The sequence below is a fragment of the Macaca nemestrina genome, chromosome 17 (assembly GCF_043159975.1).
Source record: "Macaca nemestrina isolate mMacNem1 chromosome 17, mMacNem.hap1, whole genome shotgun sequence".
In the NCBI taxonomy this organism is placed as follows: Eukaryota; Metazoa; Chordata; class Mammalia; order Primates; family Cercopithecidae; genus Macaca; species Macaca nemestrina.
The window spans coordinates 16,090,016-16,108,909 of record NC_092141.1 but is presented as its reverse complement, the minus strand read 5'-3'; the positions used below and the strand labels follow the sequence as shown (position 1 = coordinate 16,108,909).

At 38.1% G+C, this 18,894-nt stretch overlaps 1 protein-coding gene across 3 annotated transcripts in view; it reads right to left on the bottom strand.

Moving 5' to 3' along the window:
* LOC105473499 (zinc finger protein 624) overlaps positions 1 to 18,894 on the bottom strand; it is a 201,003-nt gene that overhangs the window by 112,433 nt on the left and 69,676 nt on the right. For all 3 annotated transcript variants that reach the window (XM_071082386.1, XM_071082385.1, XM_071082387.1), the window contains one exon: positions 9,541 to 13,008. In XM_071082386.1, coding sequence (XP_070938487.1) covers positions 9,541 to 13,008 — 3,468 coding nt within the window. The remainder of the gene's footprint in view (positions 1 to 9,540; positions 13,009 to 18,894) is intronic.

The following is an 18,894-nucleotide window of genomic DNA, read 5'->3' as shown; positions in this document are numbered from 1 at the left end:
AAGTCAGGAATATCTATAATTTTTTCAACTATAATGTTTGTCATCAAATGAAATATTAGAAGTCATGCAGGGGAAAAGAAATAATCAACTGGCCAGATAGCAACATACCCAAAAGCAATTCATTTATGGCAGTTAACACCCAAGGATTTTAAAATAAATATTATTTAAAATAAATACTATATTCAAAAAAGAAAAAAGAAGGAAGAATTTTAGCAAATAAATAGAATCCATATAAAAAGAGTACTAAGATTCCAGAAATAAAACATCTGATTAAAATGAATAATTAAAAATATGGTTTTAATAGATTAAAAACAAGACAATAGCAGAAATACAGGTAAGTGGAAAGTACCCAGGTTGATGCACAGATAGATAAAGAAGAACGGGAGATACAGAAAACTGCAAGAGCCATCTGGAACATGAGGAAAAGTCCTAAGCTATCTATAACTGGAAACCTAGAATTAGAGAGAGAAAACGAGGTAAAGCAATATTTGAAGAAACCCGGGTGAGAATTTCCCCACACTGATGAAAGACATCATGACACAATCGCAAAAAGCTCTACAAACCCTCAGTATGAGTCAAAAGCAAAGAAAACCCCTGCACACCCAGGCACATTGCAGTAAAACCTATGACAGCTAACAGCAAAGAGAAAATCTGACAAGCAGCTACAGAAAAAGAAAACAATGGGACTCACAATTCACAACAGCCTTTTTAGTAGAAACGCTGGAAACTGAAGACAATGGGATGTCATTTTATTTTAGATGCTAAAAAAAACAAAAACAAACAAAAAAAACCAGCCGGGCGCGGTGGCTCACGCCTGTAATCTCAGCACTTTGGGAGGCTGAGGCGGGCGGATCACGAGGTCAGGAGATTGAGACGATCCTGGCTAACACGGTGAAACCCCGTCTCTGCTAAAAACACAAAAAATTAGCCGAGTATAGTGGCGGGCGCCTGTAGTCCCAGCTATTGGGGAGGCTGAGGCAGGAGAATGGCGTGAACCCGGTAGGCAGAGCTTGCATTGAGCTGAGATCGCGCCACTGCCCTCCAGCTTGGGCGACAGAGCGAGACTCCGAGACTCCGTCTCAAAACAAACAAACAAACAAAAAAACAAACAAAAGAAAAAAACAAAAACCAAAAACCAAAAACAAAACCCCAAATGGCAGCCTAGAACTCTATTTCAAGAGAAATTATCCTCCTAAATGAATGTAATATGTATCTGAAAAGTTGACAGAATCCACTGGAAGACTATGATAAAATGCCAGAGGAGTTAATCAGGTGGAAGGAAAATGACAGCAACTGAAATAAGGAGCTTCAGGAAAGAATTAAGAGCACAAGAATAGCTAAATATGTGAGTAAATACAAGCAGACATTGCTCAAAAACAATAATAGTAATAATATCTTTGGGAGTTTAAAATAAATATAGAAATAAAGATCTATGACAACAATGGAACAAAAGGCAAGGAGTAAATGAAATTAAACTTAGTTTTTTTCATTGCTTTGAAATGGCAAAATATTAATTTCAAGAGTGTTCCAATGAGTCAAAGATACATAGAGAATTTAAAGAGCGATTATTTTCAAGCATTTCAGTCTCAGGACTGCTTTACCCTTTTTTTTTTTTTGAAGCAGAGCTTTGCTCTTGTTGCCCAGGCTGGAGTGCAATGCCATGATCTCAGCTCACTGCCACCTCTGCCTCCTGGGTTCAAGTGATTCTTCTGCCTCAGCCTCCCAAGTAACTGGGATTATAGGCATGCGCCACCATGCCTGGCTAATTTTGTATTTTTAGTAGAGGTGGGGTTTCTCCATGTTGGTCAGGCTGGTCTCGAACTTCCGACCTTGGGTGATCCGCCCACCTCAGCCTCCCAAAGTGCTGGGATTACAGGCGTGAGCCACCATGCCCGGCCTGCTTTACACTTTTAAAAATTATTGAGGAACCCAAAGAGCTTTTTTATATAGGTTATATCTATTGATATGTACTGTACTTGAAATTAAAACAGGAAAAATTATTTATTTTAAAAACTGGGCGGGCACAGTGGCTCATGCCTGTAATCCCAGCACGTTGGGAGGCCAAGGCAGGTGAATCACGAGGCCAGGAGATGGAGACTATCCTGGCTAACACAGTGAAACCGCATCTCTACTAAAAATACAAAAAATTAGCTGGGTGTGGTGGGATGCACCTCCCAGCTACTCGGGAGGCTAAGGCAGGAGAATTCCTTGAACCTGGGAGGCAGAGGTTGCAGTGAACTGAGATCGCACCATTGCACTCCAGCCTGGACGACAAGAGAGAAACTCCGTCTCAAAGAAAAAAAAAATCACTAGGAATGTGGAAAATTTGAAGAAAACTTTTAACCAGCTTGATATAATTAATATTTATAGACTATTAACATCTGATTGCAGAATTTTCAAGTGAAAATTCGTACTTTTGTGTTATTTTCAAGTGAATATGGAGCATTTACCAAAATATACCAGAGGCTGGGTCATAAAATAAGTCTCAACAAACTTCTAAGGATTAAAATAATATAGTGTGAAGCTAGGCATGGCAGCTGATCACCTGTAATCCCAGCACATTGGGAGGCCGAGGCACGTGGATCACTTGAGGTCAGGAGTTCGAGACCATCCTGGCTAACATGGTGAAACCCCATCTCTACTAAAAATACAAAAAATTAGCAGGGTGTGGTGGCACACACCTGTAGTCCCAGCTACTTGGGAGGCTGAGGCAGAAGAATTGCTTGAGCCCAGGAGGCAGAGGTTGCAGTGAGCCAAGATCTCGCCACTGCACTCCACTCCAGCCTGGGCGAAAGAGTGAGACTCTGTCTCAAAGAACAACAACAACAACAACAACAACAACAACAAAACCTGACATTTCAGTTGGCAAGGCTGAAAGTACCTGAAACAATCATACATTGTTGGTGGGTTGTAAAATGGTACAAATACTTTGGAAAACAACTGGCAGTTTCTTATAAAGTTTTACATATATTTATCATAGGAACTAGCAACTCCAAACCTAGAAATTGATGCAATATAAATGAAAAAAATATGTCTACACAAAAAGTTGTATATGACTGTTCATAGCAGATTTATTCATCATAACCCCAAACTGGAAACAACTGTCCATCATCGAGTGAGTTAATCAACTGTGGTCATATATTAATATAATGGTATGCTACTCGGCAATAAGAGAATGAAACACTGACACACACCAAATTAATGGATCTCAAAACTTTATGCTGAGAGAAAGAAGGCAGACACAGGAGAGTATGCTGTATCATTCCATTTATATGAAAGTCTAGAAAAGATAATTCTAATCTATACTGACAAAAAGTAGATTTATGGTTTCTTGGAGTCAGAGGTGGGAAGTATTGTCTGGGAAAGAATACAGGAAATTTTGGGGTTGATGAAAATGTTGTTTGATTGTGGTGGTGGCTATACAGGTGTATAAGTTTGCCAAAATTTATCAAAATGTAAAGTTAAACTGGGTACAAATTATTTTATATAATTTATGTCTCAATAAAGGTGATAAAATCTATTTGATACAGCTAAATAGGTACTTTAAAGAAATGTATAGTGTTAAACACAAATATTAGCAAAAAAGAATTGAACATTGCTTATCTAAGATTTCATTCCAAGAAGCTAGAAAAAAACCCCAGTAAATCACACACAAATAAAATACATAGAAGAAAATAAAGGAGCATAAATTAGTAAAAAAGAAATTAGCTCTATAAAAGTAGGTGGGTTTTTTTTTTTTTAATTAAATGTTAAGTCCTAGAAAACCCAATCAAGAAAACAAAAAGAGAGTACATAAATTACCAACACCAGGACTGAAGAAGGGAACATCACTTTAGATCCTAAAGATATTAAAAACAGAACAGATACTATAAACCATTTAAAGCCAGTAATTAGATATTTTGGTGAAATTATATGGACATAATTTTTAAAAGAATTTACCAAAATGTACACGAGATAAAAAATCTGATTAATACTATGTCTATCAAATCATTGAATACATAGTTAAAATTTTTCCAACAAAAATTTTCCCAGGTGTTACTCTGGTAATTTTTACACACAAAATTATAGCAAACAACACCAAAACCAATAATACCAATCTTACACATCTTACCCACACTCTTCCAGAGGACCAAAAACAAACAAACAAAAAACCAAAAACAAAATAAAGGGAATCCTCAACTCATGTTATGAGTTCATAATTCTGATACAAAGTCAAACAAGGTTATTACAAGAAAGAAAACACAGAAAATATGGACATAGACACAAAATCCTATACAAAATTTTGACAAATTTAATTCAATAGCATATTAAAAATATTACCCACAATGACCAAATGAAATCTATTCCAGGAATACAAATTGCTTTAATATCTAAAAATCAATTTGTATAGATGAATCTTGAGGACATTATGCTAAGGGAAATAAGCCAGTTACCAAAGGACAAATACTGTATGATTCTACTTATACGAGGTATCTAGAGCAGTCAAATTCATAGAGACAGAAAGTAGGATGGTGGTTTCCACGGTTTAGGGGGTGAAGTGGGGAATGGAGAGTCATTGTTTAATGGGTATTCAGTTTCAGCTTTCTAAGATGAAACAGATTCTGGAGATGGATAGTTGCACAATATGACTTAATAGCACTGAACTGTACACATAATAATGGCTAGGATTATAAATTTTATGTGTATTTTATGACAATTTTTAAATGTTTAAAATCAAACCACATCATTTAAACACATTAACAGAATGAAAAACTATAAGCATCTCAATAGTGGCAAAAAATGTATTTGATGAAATTCTACACCCATCCTGATAACAAACCTCAGAAAAGTAATTTGAGTGATAGAGACTATCTAAAATTTACACTTCAAGTCATACCAAATGGTAAAATGTTTTGTTTTCCTTTAGATTCTGGGAAAAAGGCAAGGATGTCTACAAATCCTATTTCTGGAGGTCCTAGCCAGTGCAATAAAGCAAGAAAAAAGTGGTATAAAGGTTATAAAGAATGATGTAAAACTGACTTACTACAGATGACATACTGTGTACACAGAATGTCAAAAAAATGAACGATTATAAATAAGTGAATTTAGCAAGGTCACTGGATATAAGATCAACTTTAAAAATCTATTCCATATATATATATATGATATACCATATACCTATACTGTGACAACAATCAGAAAATGAAATTAAAATAATAGCATTTATACCATCAACGTCAAATACATAGTACTAATCTAACAAAACTTCTACAATTGAAAAAATACAGTAACTTCTATAATTGAAAAAATTGCAAAACATTGTAAAAATATAAAAATTGGTGAAATTTTGAGGTCAGTTCCGGAGGCGGGTGGATCACTTGAAGTCAGGAGTTCAAGACCAGCCTAGCCAACATGGGGAAATCCCATCTCTACTAAAAAAATACAAAAAATTAGCCAGGCGTGGTGGCAGGCACCTGTAATCCCAGCTACTCAGGAGTCTGAGGTTGCAGTGAGCCGAGATTCTGCCACTGCACTCCAGCCTGGGTGACAAAGCAAGGCTCCATCTCAAAAAAACAAAAACAAAAACAAAAAACAAACCCCCCAAATGTTTAAAGTATCTATATAAATGAAATGTTTTGGAATACTCATATGTCTCAGTATTAATGTTCATACATTCATTTTTCCAGAATTAATCTATGTATCTGATGTAACGCCAACAAAATCCTAGCTTTTTGGTATGGGGTAATTGAAAAAAAAAATCATTCAACAATGTATATGAAAATGCCAAGGACCTAAAATAGTGACAATTTTGAACAAGAAAATTAGAAAACATACAGTTGACCCGTGAGCACAGGTTTTAACTGTGTGGGACCACTTATACATGGGTTTACTTCTACCTCTGCCACCTGAGACAGCAAGACCAACCCCTCCTCTTCTTCCTCCACCTTAGCCTGCTCAACGTGAAGACGATGAGGATAAAGATCTTGATGATGATCCACTTCTACCTAATGAATAGTAAATATTATTTTCTCTTCCTTATGATTTTCTTAGTCATATTTTTTCTCTAATGTAAGAATACACTACATAATACATATACAAAATATGTTAATTGACTGTTTATGTTATTGGTAAGGCTTCTAGTCAAATGTAGGTTATTAGTAGTTAAGTTTTTGAGGTCAAAAGTTGTACAATGATACTTGATTGTGTGAGGGCTCAGTTCCCCTAATCCCCGAATTGTTCAAAGGTCAACTGTACTATCAGTTTTCATTTAAAATACTTGGTATTATTACAATAATAAACGCACAGAACAATGAAACAGAGTATTGTCCAAAAGACCCTAACATGCATGATCATCGGATTTATCATAAATGTTCAACTGCAAAACAAGGAAAAGAGGGAAAGATGGCCTTTTCAATAAATGATGTGGAACAAATTGCTTATTTGTATGAAAAATATTTTGACCTCTACTCCATACCACACATAAATATTAATTTCAGATGGATCATACGCATTAAATAGTAGATATGTGGAAGAGAATGTAGAAAAACATCTTTATGACCTTGAGTTAGGAAAATATTTCTTAAACTGGGCAAAAAAGCACTAATCAAAAGAAAAGTTATTCTTTATCAAAATTTAGAACTTCTGTTCATCAAAGGACATCATTTGGAGAGTAAAAAGGTAAGTTGCAGATGAGATATTTGTAATACAGACATCTAAAAAACACCCGTCTCCAGAATATATAAAGAATCCTACAAATGAGCAAATATCAGTTCCCACTAAAAAATGGCAAAAGTCTTGAGGTACTTCTCAAAGAAGATATTTAAAAAGCCAACACATATCGAAAGGGGGGCTCAACAGCATTATCCACTGAGGAAATGCAAATTAAAGCCATAATGGAATAGCGGCATGCACAAGAGCCAGGCCCTGGGAGCTCACGGTGCCACTGAAACTGCTCTCATCAGGTTGGTGTGGGTTATCCCCAGCCCCTTACCCAATGGATACTTTTCAGTTCTTTTGTCATTTGAATCTGCTGACCATGTTCCTCTTCTTGAAGCGCTTCCCTCTAAGGCAGGAATGGGAGGAAGGGTTTAGATGTAGTGAAGATTTGGAGGCAGAATGGAGGGACCAACAGAGTTGCATTATGACATGTCAACTGTGTGACAGCAGAGCTTCTTAAAGGTCTCTCAAACTTTTCATTCAGAAAGTGGCACATTAACTATGCTCAATGAGGACGGGTCTCTTAGTAACAGTTAATAGGTTTCACTATTAAACCTCAATCAAAAATGGTCATTTTAACCAGAATGTCAAACTGTTCATTCATGATGGAAGATAATTCACATCATTCAACTTTTACCTCCTTCCCAATGTTAAATACATATTTACCCTGGCATCGTGAAATAGATATTTGATTTTCTTAGCCTCCCTGAAGTGTAACTCATCATGCCTTGCTCTTTTTGGATGTCAGGTCTTTGGTCTGTTAAGGGCTTTCTGGTATTAGGGACACAGCTTCTGGGTTCCCATTGTTACCCTAGGCCCCTCTTAGCAGAAGTATTTCATAGTGTTCCCAGAACTTCCAAGCCCTCATTTATAGACTTGGGAGTTATTGGCTATTTTCTCTCCCTACACTTCATCATGAAAAGTTCAGAGGCTTTACATAGCCTCTTCCATAAAGACACCTGCTGTTGCCATTATGACCTTTTCTTTGGTGGCATGTTGAAAGTGGAACTTCTTTCTGAGGCTTGTGGTCTTCTGGTCTACAGCCTGGGCAGAAGTTCCAGATATTCTTGGACATATTTTTCATCTATCTGGAATTTCTATTACCTCCTACAAAGGAAACTCAGTGGGTGGTAGGAATAAGGTGCTAAGTAACTTTTTTTGGAATTTAGGTAACATCAGAACCAACTTCCATGCTCTCAGATGCATGAGCACCTCTCCCCTTCATTGTACATCCGGCACTGAGGGTAGGTCCTGGCACATTGAAGGTGTCCAATAAATAAAATGCACAACAAAAAGATTTTTCCTTTTTATGTAAATATTACAGGTTCATTGCAAAGAAAAAAATTAACTTAAGAACACAGAAAAGTAAAAAACAAAAAAATCTGATACTCCACTAAAACAGAAATAACCATCATAAATTTTTTGGAGACCATCCTTTCATTTATCTCTCTCAAAAGTTCACATAAATACATAATATTACATATATAGTTTCATACCATACATGCAGCATTTACATTTTTCTGTTTTTATAGTCTCCCCTCCCCTTATTGCTAATTCTCCTTTTCTCACTCCCCTCAAGGTAATCAATATTAACAGCCTGGTGTATATTCTTCCATACCTGTCTCCATGTGCATCTAACCACACACACATAAATACAAAATAAATGGGTGTGATTATTTTAACAAAAATGATATATTGTATATATACATTTCTGTTATAAAGCAATTATTTATCAATACATTGTGGAAATACAGTGAAATCAGCTAGTATAGATATAGTTCATTTTTAAAATTACTCTCACACTGTTCCATAATAAGGATATGTCAGAATTTATCTAACCATTTCTCTATTAATAGGCATTCATTTGTTTGCAATTGGGGCTTTGCCCCCCTCTACAAACAATACTTCAACAAACATGTTTATTTATATTCTTATGCATTGATGCTGCTTTTATTTCTATGGGACAGATCCCAAAAGTGAGACTGCTGGGTCTAAGAGTATATATGTTTTAAACTTTTCAATATATATTATTGGACTGCTGGTGGAAGTATGTTATATAACCTTTAGGTAATAGTACATGGTTTCCCAAACCCCAATGGCAAAAGATCTCTTAATTTCTGCCAAATCCATGAAGGGGAAGTTTCATCTCACTGAGCATTTCAATTTGCATTTCCCTGAGTAATTTTGAGGTTCAAAATCTTTTCATGGGATAATGATCACCTACAGTTGCTCTCCTATGAAGAACCATCCAGTCCAGAGGAATTAAAGACTTAAGTGTAAAAAATAAAATCATAAAAATCTTAAAAATAAATTTAGGATACTATGTATAACCTGGGATTAAGGAGATCTCTTTTAAGTAAAATGACTAAATAAAAAATCTAAAAAGGAAATGATATATTTTCCTATAAAAATGTTGTGCCATTACTATAAAGTATAAAGACAAATGCTAGATTAAGAAAAACATCTGCTACATAATGACAAAGGATTAATATCTAAAATATATAAAAAGCACCTCCAGATTTATAAGACAGATAAATGAATAGAAAAATAGGCAAATACATATATAGGCAATTAACTAATGATAATTTGTTAAATGAGTAAAGTATGAAATCTGGATGAAGGCTTTCATTTGTTCATTATTTTCCTCTAGTGAGAGTTTCCTTATAACTTCTAAGATTTAATGTTATTAAATGATTTCCCACATAATTGTTTATAGTTTCTCTATATACTTTCTGATGAATTCCTAATGAAGATTTTCCTATATTCATAAAATACAGTTTATAAGATTCATCTTGTGGAGTTGACATCTAGGTGAATGACTTATTGTTCTTTATATTAACTTACTTTCTCTCTGATGTATTCTTTGATGTACAGTAAGGCTTGAACTACTCCTGAAGGCTTTTCCACATTCATTAGACTTATAGGATTTTTCTCCAGTATGCATCCTCAAGTGTACAGTAAAGTCTGAGTTAGTTCTGAAGGCTTTTCCACATTCTTCACATTTATAGGGCCTCTCCCCAGTATGAATTCTCTGATGTAGGGTTAGCTGTGATAGAGTAATATAACCCTTTCCACATTCCTTACAGGTGTAGGGTTTTTCTCCAGTGTGTGTTCTCCAATGCACTGTAAGGTAAGAACCCCTCCTGAAGGCTTTTCCACAGACATCACACTTATAGGGCTTCTCTCCACTATGGATTTTCTGATGTTCTGTGACATGTACCATCTGGCTAAATGCTTTCCCACAGTCATTACATTTAAATGGTTTCTCTCCAGTATGTGTTCTTTGATGTGTATTAAAGCCTGAGTTACTTGTGAAAACCTTTCCACATTCATTACATTTATAGGGCTTCTCTCCAGTATGACTTCGTTGGTGCACAGTAAGCTGTGATGTATTAGTGAAGGCTTTCTCACATTCATTACATTTATATGGTTTTTCCCCAGTATGGGTCCTCTGATGTACAATAAGGTATGATTTAGTCCTAAAGGACTTTCCACAGTCATAACATTTATAGGGTTTCACTCCAGTATGAATTTTCTGATGCTCCTTGAGATGTACCATTTTGGTGAAGGCCCTCCCGCAGTCAGTACATTTATATGGTTTCTCTCCAGTGTGAATTCTCTGATGTACAGTTAAGTGTGATTTTATTCTGAAAGACTCCCCACATTCATTGCACAGGTAAGGTTTCTCTTCAGTATGAATACGCTGATGTAGAATTAGAGAATAAGAACGCATGAAGGCCTTTCCACATTCATTACATTTATAAGGTTTCTCTCCTGTATGCATTCTGTGGTGTACAGTAAGGCATGAATAATTAATGAATGCTTTCCCACATTCATTACATTTATAGGGTTTTTCTCCTGTGTGAATTCGCTGATGTTCTGTGAAATTTGCAATGCGGTTGAATGCTTTCCCACATTCATTACATTCATAGGGTTTTTCCCCAGTGTGAGTTCTTATATGTACGATAAGGCTTGAATTACTTCTATAGGCTTTTCCACATTCATTACATCTAAAAGGTTTCTCTCCAGTATGAATCCTCTGATGCACATTAAAAATTGTGGTGTTCTTAAAAGAATTCCCACACTCATTGCACTGATACGGCTTCTCTTCAGTGTGGGTCTTCTGATGTACACTAAGATATGACTTGTTCCTAAAGGCTTTCCCACAGTCATCACATTTGTAGGGTTTCTCACCATTGTGAGTTTCCTGATGTCTTGCAAGTTTTGATTTATCACTAAAAGCTTTCCCGCATTCATTACATTTATAGGGTTTCTCCCCAGTATGAATTCTCTGATGTAGGGTTAGCTGTGATAGAGTAATACAACCCTTTCCACATTCCTTACAGGTGTAGGGTTTTTCTCCAGTGTGTGTTCTCCAATGCACTGTAAGGTAAGAACCCCTCCTGAAGGCTTTTCCACAGACATCACACTTATAGGGCTTCTCTCCACTATGGATTTTCTGATGTTCTGTGACATGTACCATCTGGCTAAATGCTTTCCCACAGTCATTACATTTAAATGGTTTCTCTCCAGTATGTGTTCTTTGATGTGTATTAAAGCCTGAGTTACTTGTGAAAACCTTTCCACATTCATTACATTTATAGGGCTTCTCTCCAGTATGACTTCGTTGGTGCACAGTAAGCTGTGATGTATTAGTGAAGGCTTTCTCACATTCATTACATTTATATGGTTTTTCCCCAGTATGGGTCCTCTGATGTACAATAAGGTATGATTTAGTCCTAAAGGACTTTCCACAGTCATAACATTTATAGGGTTTCACTCCAGTATGAATTTTCTGATGCTCCTTGAGATGTACCATTCTGGTGAAGGCCCTCTCGCAGTCAGTACATTTATATGGTTTCTCTCCAGTGTGAATTCTCTGATGTACAGTTAAGTATGATTTTATTCTGAAAGACTCCCCACATTCATTGCACAGGTAAGGTTTCTCTTCAGTATGAATACGCTGATGTAGAATTAGAGAATAAGAACGCATGAAGGCCTTTCCACATTCATTACATTTATAAGGTTTCTCTCCTGTATGCATTCTGTGGTGTACAGTAAGGCATGAATAATTAATGAATGCTTTCCCACATTCATTACATTTATAGGGTTTTTCTCCTGTGTGAATTCGCTGATGTTCTGTGAAATTTGCAATGCGGTTGAATGCTTTCCCACATTCATTACATTCATAGGGTTTTTCCCCAGTGTGAGTTCTTATATGTACGATAAGGCTTGAATTACTTCTATAGGCTTTTCCACATTCATTACATCTAAAAGGTTTCTCTCCAGTATGAATCCTCTGATGCACATTAAAAATTGTGGTGTTCTTAAAAGAATTCCCACACTCATTGCACTGATACAGTTTCTCTTCAGTGTGGGTCTTCTGACGTACACTAAGATATGACTTGTTCCTAAAGGCTTTCCCACAATCATCACATTTGTAGGGTTTCTCACCATTGTGAGTTTCCTGATGTCTTGCAAGTTTTGATTTATCACTAAAAGCTTTCCCGCATTCATTACATTTATAGGGTTTCTCTCCAGTTTGAATTCTCTGGTGCTGATTAAGACGGGCACACTGGCTAAAAGATTTCCCACACACATTACACTGATAAGGTTTCTCTTTAGTGTGAATTCTCTGATGTACCATAAGTGATGAGGAAGCAATGAAGGCCTTTCCACATTCATTACATTTATAGGGTTTTTCTCCAGTGTGGATTTTTTTGTGCTGACTGAGATATGAAGGCTGGCTGAATGTTTTCCCACATTCATTACATTCATAAGGTTTTTCTTTAGTATGAGTTCTTTGATGTTGAATGAGCAATGACCTATAACGAAAGGCCTTTCCGCATGTACCACATTTGTAGGGTTTTTCCTTATTATTGGATTTTTTCCCCAAAGTAAGTTCTGAAGTCTGCCTTATGGCTTTGCTGCCTTTCATCTCCTTGCAAATTATCTTCCCCAAACGGGTATCTGTAACCAAATTTAAATTCTCTGTGAAATTTTCCTCTTGTGTTTGGCATCTGCTGTGAAGCTCTTCGGTGGCAACGCCTGGTTCTGGAATAAGAATAGATTCAAATCTAAAGCCTCTTTGACTAGTGGGAGTCTTCTTGAGTGGAATTATTCTTTGACTCAAATGATTCTCCTGATTATTTTGTAATCTCAATATCCTATCATTCCATTTCCATAACCCTTCCACTCTGGAATCCCACAGACCATTCTCTGTAAGTTTCTCTAGTACGGCATCCTGTGATAAATCTTCAGAAATATCCTTTGTTTGTGTAGCATTCTTGGTTGCAGGTTTGGGCTCCATGTCTGGAATAAAAAAGAGATAAATCAAGTAATTCCTTTCCTAAGCTGGAGCAATCTCACTAAACAGAACAATAAAAGTAATAAATACATGGATAATGAATATATGGTTTTAATTGCTTTCACACTGACTTGTTTTCTAGTGAGAAGAAGGTAGGGTTAAGGGAGGCTGGTTTAGCAAAAACTAAAGTAGCAAATTCACTGAACCTTTCCTGTTAAAAAAGTCCATTAAGCTGGGCACAGTGGCTCATGCCTATAATCTCAGCACTTTGGGAGGCCAAGGTGAGAGAATTGCTTGAGCTTAGGAGTTCGAGACCAGTCTGGGCAATATAGCAAAACACTGTCTCTACAAAAAAAATACAAAAATTAGCCAGGCATGATGGTGTGCACCTGTAGTCCCAGTTACTTGTGACGCTGAGGTGGGAGGATTGCTTGATTCCAGGAGGTGGAGGTTGCAGTGAGCCAAGATTGTGTCACTACACTCTACCCTGGGTGACAGAGCAAGACTGACTCAAAAAAAAAAAAACAGTGTTGCAGGAAGTCAGGGACCTCTAATGGAAGGACTGACTGAAGCCCTGGCAGAATGTGAAGATTTCATGGACATTTATCACTTCCCCAACCAATACTTCTGTGATTTCCTATGCCTGTCTTTACTTTAATCTCTTAATCCCACCATCTTCGTAAACTGATGATGAATGTTGCCTCAGGACCTTGTGATGATTGTGTTAACTGCACAAATTGTTTACAGAGCATGTGTGTTTGAACAATATCAAATCTAGGCACCTTAAGAACAGGATAACAGCGATTTTCAAGGAACAGGGGAGAGAACCTTAAAGTCTGGCTGCCTGTAGGCTGGGCAGGACAGAGCCATATTTCTCTTATTACTGAAAACAGGTAAGAGAAGTATCGCTGAATTCTTTCCCCAGTAAGGAATATTAATAATTAACAGCCCTGGGAAAAGAATACATTCCCAGGGAAGGCCTCTGAAATGGCCTCCCTGGGAGTGTCTGCCTTTATGCAGATGTAGATAGGGATGAAACATGCCCTAGTCTCCTGCAGCACCCCTGGCTTGCTAGGATGAGGAAATTCCAGCCTGGCAAATTCTAGTCAGACCGGTTCTCTACTCTTGAACCCTGTTAAAATGTTTATCAATGACAATGTGTACACAGCGGGACACAGAAGTTCATTAGTGATTCTAGTTTCGCCCTGACCTTGTGATCTCACCCTGACTTCCTGCCTTGTGATCTTTTGTTGCCCTTAAGCATGTGATCTCTGTGACCCACACTCTATTCGTACACTCCCTCCCCTATTGAAAACCACTAATAAAAACTTGCTCATTTTGCAGCTTAGGGGGCATCATGGAACCTGCTGACATGTGATGTCTCCCCCAGACACCCAGCTTTAAAATTTCTCTCTTTTGTACTCTTTCCCTTTATTTCTCAGACTGGCTGGCACTTAAAGAAATAGAAAAGAACCCATGTCAAATTATCGGGGGCAGGTTCCCCCAATAAAAAAGTCCATTTGTGGTTTAGAGCCAACTATTTTAGATGGTATTCTTCAACTTTTGACAAGCTCAAACACTGTCATACTCTCCTGCTATTTACTCCACAAACCAGACATTAGTCCCCAACCATATTTCTATTTGTTCTTTTTTTTTTTTTTTTCTGAGACAGAGTCTTGCTGTGACACCCAGGCTAGAGCGCAATGGTGCGATCTCAGCTCACTGCAACCTCCGCCTCCTGGGTTCAAGCAATTCTCCTGTCTCAGCCTCCTGAGTAGGTGGGACAACAGGCATGTGCCACCACGCCCAGCTGATTTTTGTATTTTTAGTAAAGATGGGGTTTTGCCATGTTGGCCAGGCTGGTCTTGAACTCCTGACCTCAGGTGATCCACCCACCTCAGCCTCCCAAAGTGCTGGGATTACAGGCATGAGCCACCATGCTTGGCCTCTATTTGTTCTCATTCTTGACTAGCTTTGTTGTGAGGGCTTTCTCAAATTTCACTGGCAGAATAGTTTATTCAAGTCTTTGTATATACCTTTTAATAAAACTTTTATGGAAAAAAACACTGATTTTCAAAAAGAGCTAGACAATAAACTAATCAAAAGTTAATATTTATACTTACTATTTCATATAGTGATAATTATTATTTAATTAAGGGTAGATTTAACAACTTTTTTATGGCCCTAAGAACTTTTCTGCCAGTTTGTCAAAAATTCATTAAAAATTACACTGTGGGATACTGGTCTTACAATGTGTTTGTGTATGCAATTTAATATTTTATTTTTAAGACACTTTAATGCTTTTTAAAACTTCTAATTCATTTTCAGGTAATTATGCCTCAATGTTTAAATATAAGTTCAATAAAAACTCTTGTTGATGGTAGAATGATTTTATGACTTTTTTTTTCTTTTTTTTTTTTTTTTTGAGGCAGTGTCTCACTGTGTTGCCCAGGCTGGAATACAGTGGCACGATCTCAGTTCACTGCAACCTCCACCTCCTGGGTTCAAGCGATTCCTGTGCTTCAGCTTCTGAAGTAGTTGGAATTACAGGCATGCACCACCACACCCAGCTAATTTTTCTTATTTTTAGTAGAGAAAGTATTTTGCTATGTTGGCCAGGATGGTCTCCAACTCCTGGCCTCAAGTGATCCACCCTCCTCGGCCTTCCAAAGTGCTGGGGTTACAGATGTGAGCCACTGTGCCCAGCCAATTTGATGATTTTAAAACTCATTTTTAAACAGTATGATTTGTCTACGTTATTTTACTGTTATAACATTTAAATTAATATTTTGTCATGTTGTTGCTATTTATCACTCTTACTTTTAAATAGTTTTAATTAGTTTGAGCATATTTTTTGCTGTCATAGGATATTATATTGCCAATATCTGATAAAAGAAAACAAAACTTTTGTTGTCAGAAAAAAAGCTATAAGGCTGAGTGTGGTGGCTCATGCCTGTAATCCCAGCACTTTGGGAGGCTGAGGCAGGAAGACTGCTTGAGCCCAGGAGTTTAAGACCAGCTTTGGCAACACAGTGAGACCCCATCTCTACAAAAAATTAAAAATGAGCTGGGCATGGTGGCACACACTTGTAGTCCTAAATATTTGGAAGGCTAAAGCTGGAGGATCCCTGAAGCCCAGGAGGTTGAAGCTACAGTGAGCTATGATCTACACTGCACTACAGCCTGGGTGACAAAGTGAAACCCTGTCTCAAATAAATAAATACAAGAAGGCCGGGCATGGTGGCTCATGCCTGTAATCCCAGCACTTTGCGAGGCCGAGGTGGGCGGATGACCTGGGGTCAGGGGTTTGAGACCAGCCTGGCCAACATGGTGAAACCCCACCTCAACACAAAAATTAGCTGGGTGTGGTGGCACACGCTTGTAATCCCAGCTACTCAGGAGGCTGAGGAAGGAAAATTGCTTGAACCGGGTCAGGAGGTCAGGAGACGGAGGTTGTAGGGAGCCGGGATTGCACCACTGCACTCCAGCCTGTGCGACAGAGCAACACTCCATCTCAAATAAATAAATAAATAAATAAATAAATAAATAAATAAAATAAAAGAAGAAGAAAAGCTATAGAAAACATGTGTAGCACCAATTTGGAATTCAGAAACTAATAATAAATGTAAAAGGCCAAAAGAATATGAAGTTGGAAAGCAGAAAAATAATGAAAAACTTGCAAACATTAGAAAAGGAGACATCCAGGATAGGGTGAAAAGGTCTATCACAGATGTAACCAGAGTCCTAGAAGGTTAAAAAGAGAAGTGAGAGAGAATGGACAGAAGCTAAGTCAAAGAAACAATGTATTAGAATTTTCCACAACAGATAAAAAAAAAAAATCAAGTCACAAATCATAGAAGCCAAATGAATCTTCAGCATGAGAAAGATGAAGAAAACTATACTAAAGTATACAGTAGTAAAACCATTGAAAACTAAACTCTTAAAAGCAGCCAAAAAAAGAGAGACAGGGCCAGGAACGGTGGCTTACGCCTGTAATCCCAGCACTTTCGGAGGCCAAGGTGGGCGGATCACCTGGGGTCAGGACTTCGAGATCAGCCTGGCCAATACAGTGAGACTCCGTCTCTACCAAAAATACAAAAATTAGCTGAGCATGGTGGTGGGTGCCTGTAGTCCCAGCTACTCAGGAGGCTGAGGCAGGAGAATCACTTGAACCCGGGAGGCAGAGTTTGCAGTGAGCTGAGATCACGCCACTGTACACCAGCCTGGGCGACAGAGCAAGACTCCATCTCAAACAAAAAAAAAAAAAAAAAAAAAAAGAGACAGAGAGATATCCGGTTTTGTTTTTTGTTTTTTAAAAAGAACAGAGTCTTGCTCTGTCGCCCAGGTTGGAGTGCAGTGGATAGGATTACAGGTGGGTGCCACAATGCCTGGCTAATTTTTGTATTTTTAGTAGAGATGGGATTTTGTCATGTTTCCCAGGCTTGTCTTGAACGCCTGACCCCAAGTGATCCACCCACCTCGGCCTCCCAACACCTGGTCAAAGACAGATGTCCTTTAACGAGCAACAATTAGATCAGAGGTTACAAATTATAACCAATTTGGCCCACTGTCTGTTTCTGTATAGCCAGCAAGATAACAATGATTTTTTGGCCGGGCGCGGTGGCTCAAGCCTGTAATCCCAGCACTTTGGGAGGCCGAGACGGGCGGATCACGTGGTCAGGAGATCTAGACCATCCTGGCTAGCACGGTGAAACCCCGTCTCTACTAAAAAAATACAAAAAATTAGGCGGGCGCCTGTAGTCCCAGCTCCTCCGGAGGCTGAGGCAGCGTAAACCCGGGAGGCGGAGCTTGCAGTGAATTGAGATCCGGCCACTGCACTCCAGCCGGGGCGACAGAGCGAGTCTCTGTCTCTAAAAAAAAAAAAAAAAAAAAAAGAATGATTTTTATATTTTATTTATTTACTTTCTTACTTATTTTGAGACCGAGTCTTACTCTGTCACCCAGGCTGGCATGCAGTGGGCAATCTCAGCTCACTGCAACCTCCGCCTCCTGTGTTCAAGTGATTCTTGTGCCTCTGCCTTCTGAGTAGCTGGGATTACAGGCCAGTGCCACCATGCCTAGCTAAAATTTGTATTTTTAGTAGAGACGGGGTTTCACCATGTTGCCCAGGCTGGTCTCAAACTCCTGGCCTCAAGTGATCTGCCTGCCTTGGCCTCCCAAAGTGCTGGGATTACAAGCATGAGCCACCACGCCTGGCCAAATTTCACATTTAAAGTGGTTGAAAAATATATGAAAAGAATGATGCTGTGACACATTAAAAATGTATGAAATTCAAATTTCAGAGTCCGTAAGTGAAGTTTTAGTGGAGCACAACCACACTACTTGGTTAATGTGTTGCCTATGGATTCGTTGGTGCTAAAATGGCAGAGTGGAGAAGTTGCAGCAGAGAGTCCTTATGATCCAGCAAAGCTGAAAATGTTGCTGCCTTGCCTTTTATATAAAAGTTTAGACAGATGGTTCACTTCTCAACAGGTTCTACATAAGACAGAAAACAACAAATGATACCTTTGAAATGCTGAAAAAATGTAACCGCAAATCTAAAATTCCAAGCTTACCAAAAATATCCTCCCAAAATGAAGGTCAAATGAAAATATTTTTAGAAAAAAAAAGAGAAGAGGCTAGGCATGGTGGCCTACGCCTGTAATCCCAGCACTTTGGGAGGCTGAGGTGGGCAGATCTCATGAGGCTAGGAGTTCGAGACTGGCCTGACCAACATGGAGAAACCCCGTCTCTCCTAAAAATACAAAATTAGCCTGGCATGGTGGCATATGCTTGCAATCCCAGCTACTCGGGAGGCTGAGGAAGGAGAATCGCTTGAACCTGGGAGATGGAGGTTGTAGTGAGCCAAGATCGTGCATTGCACTCCAGCC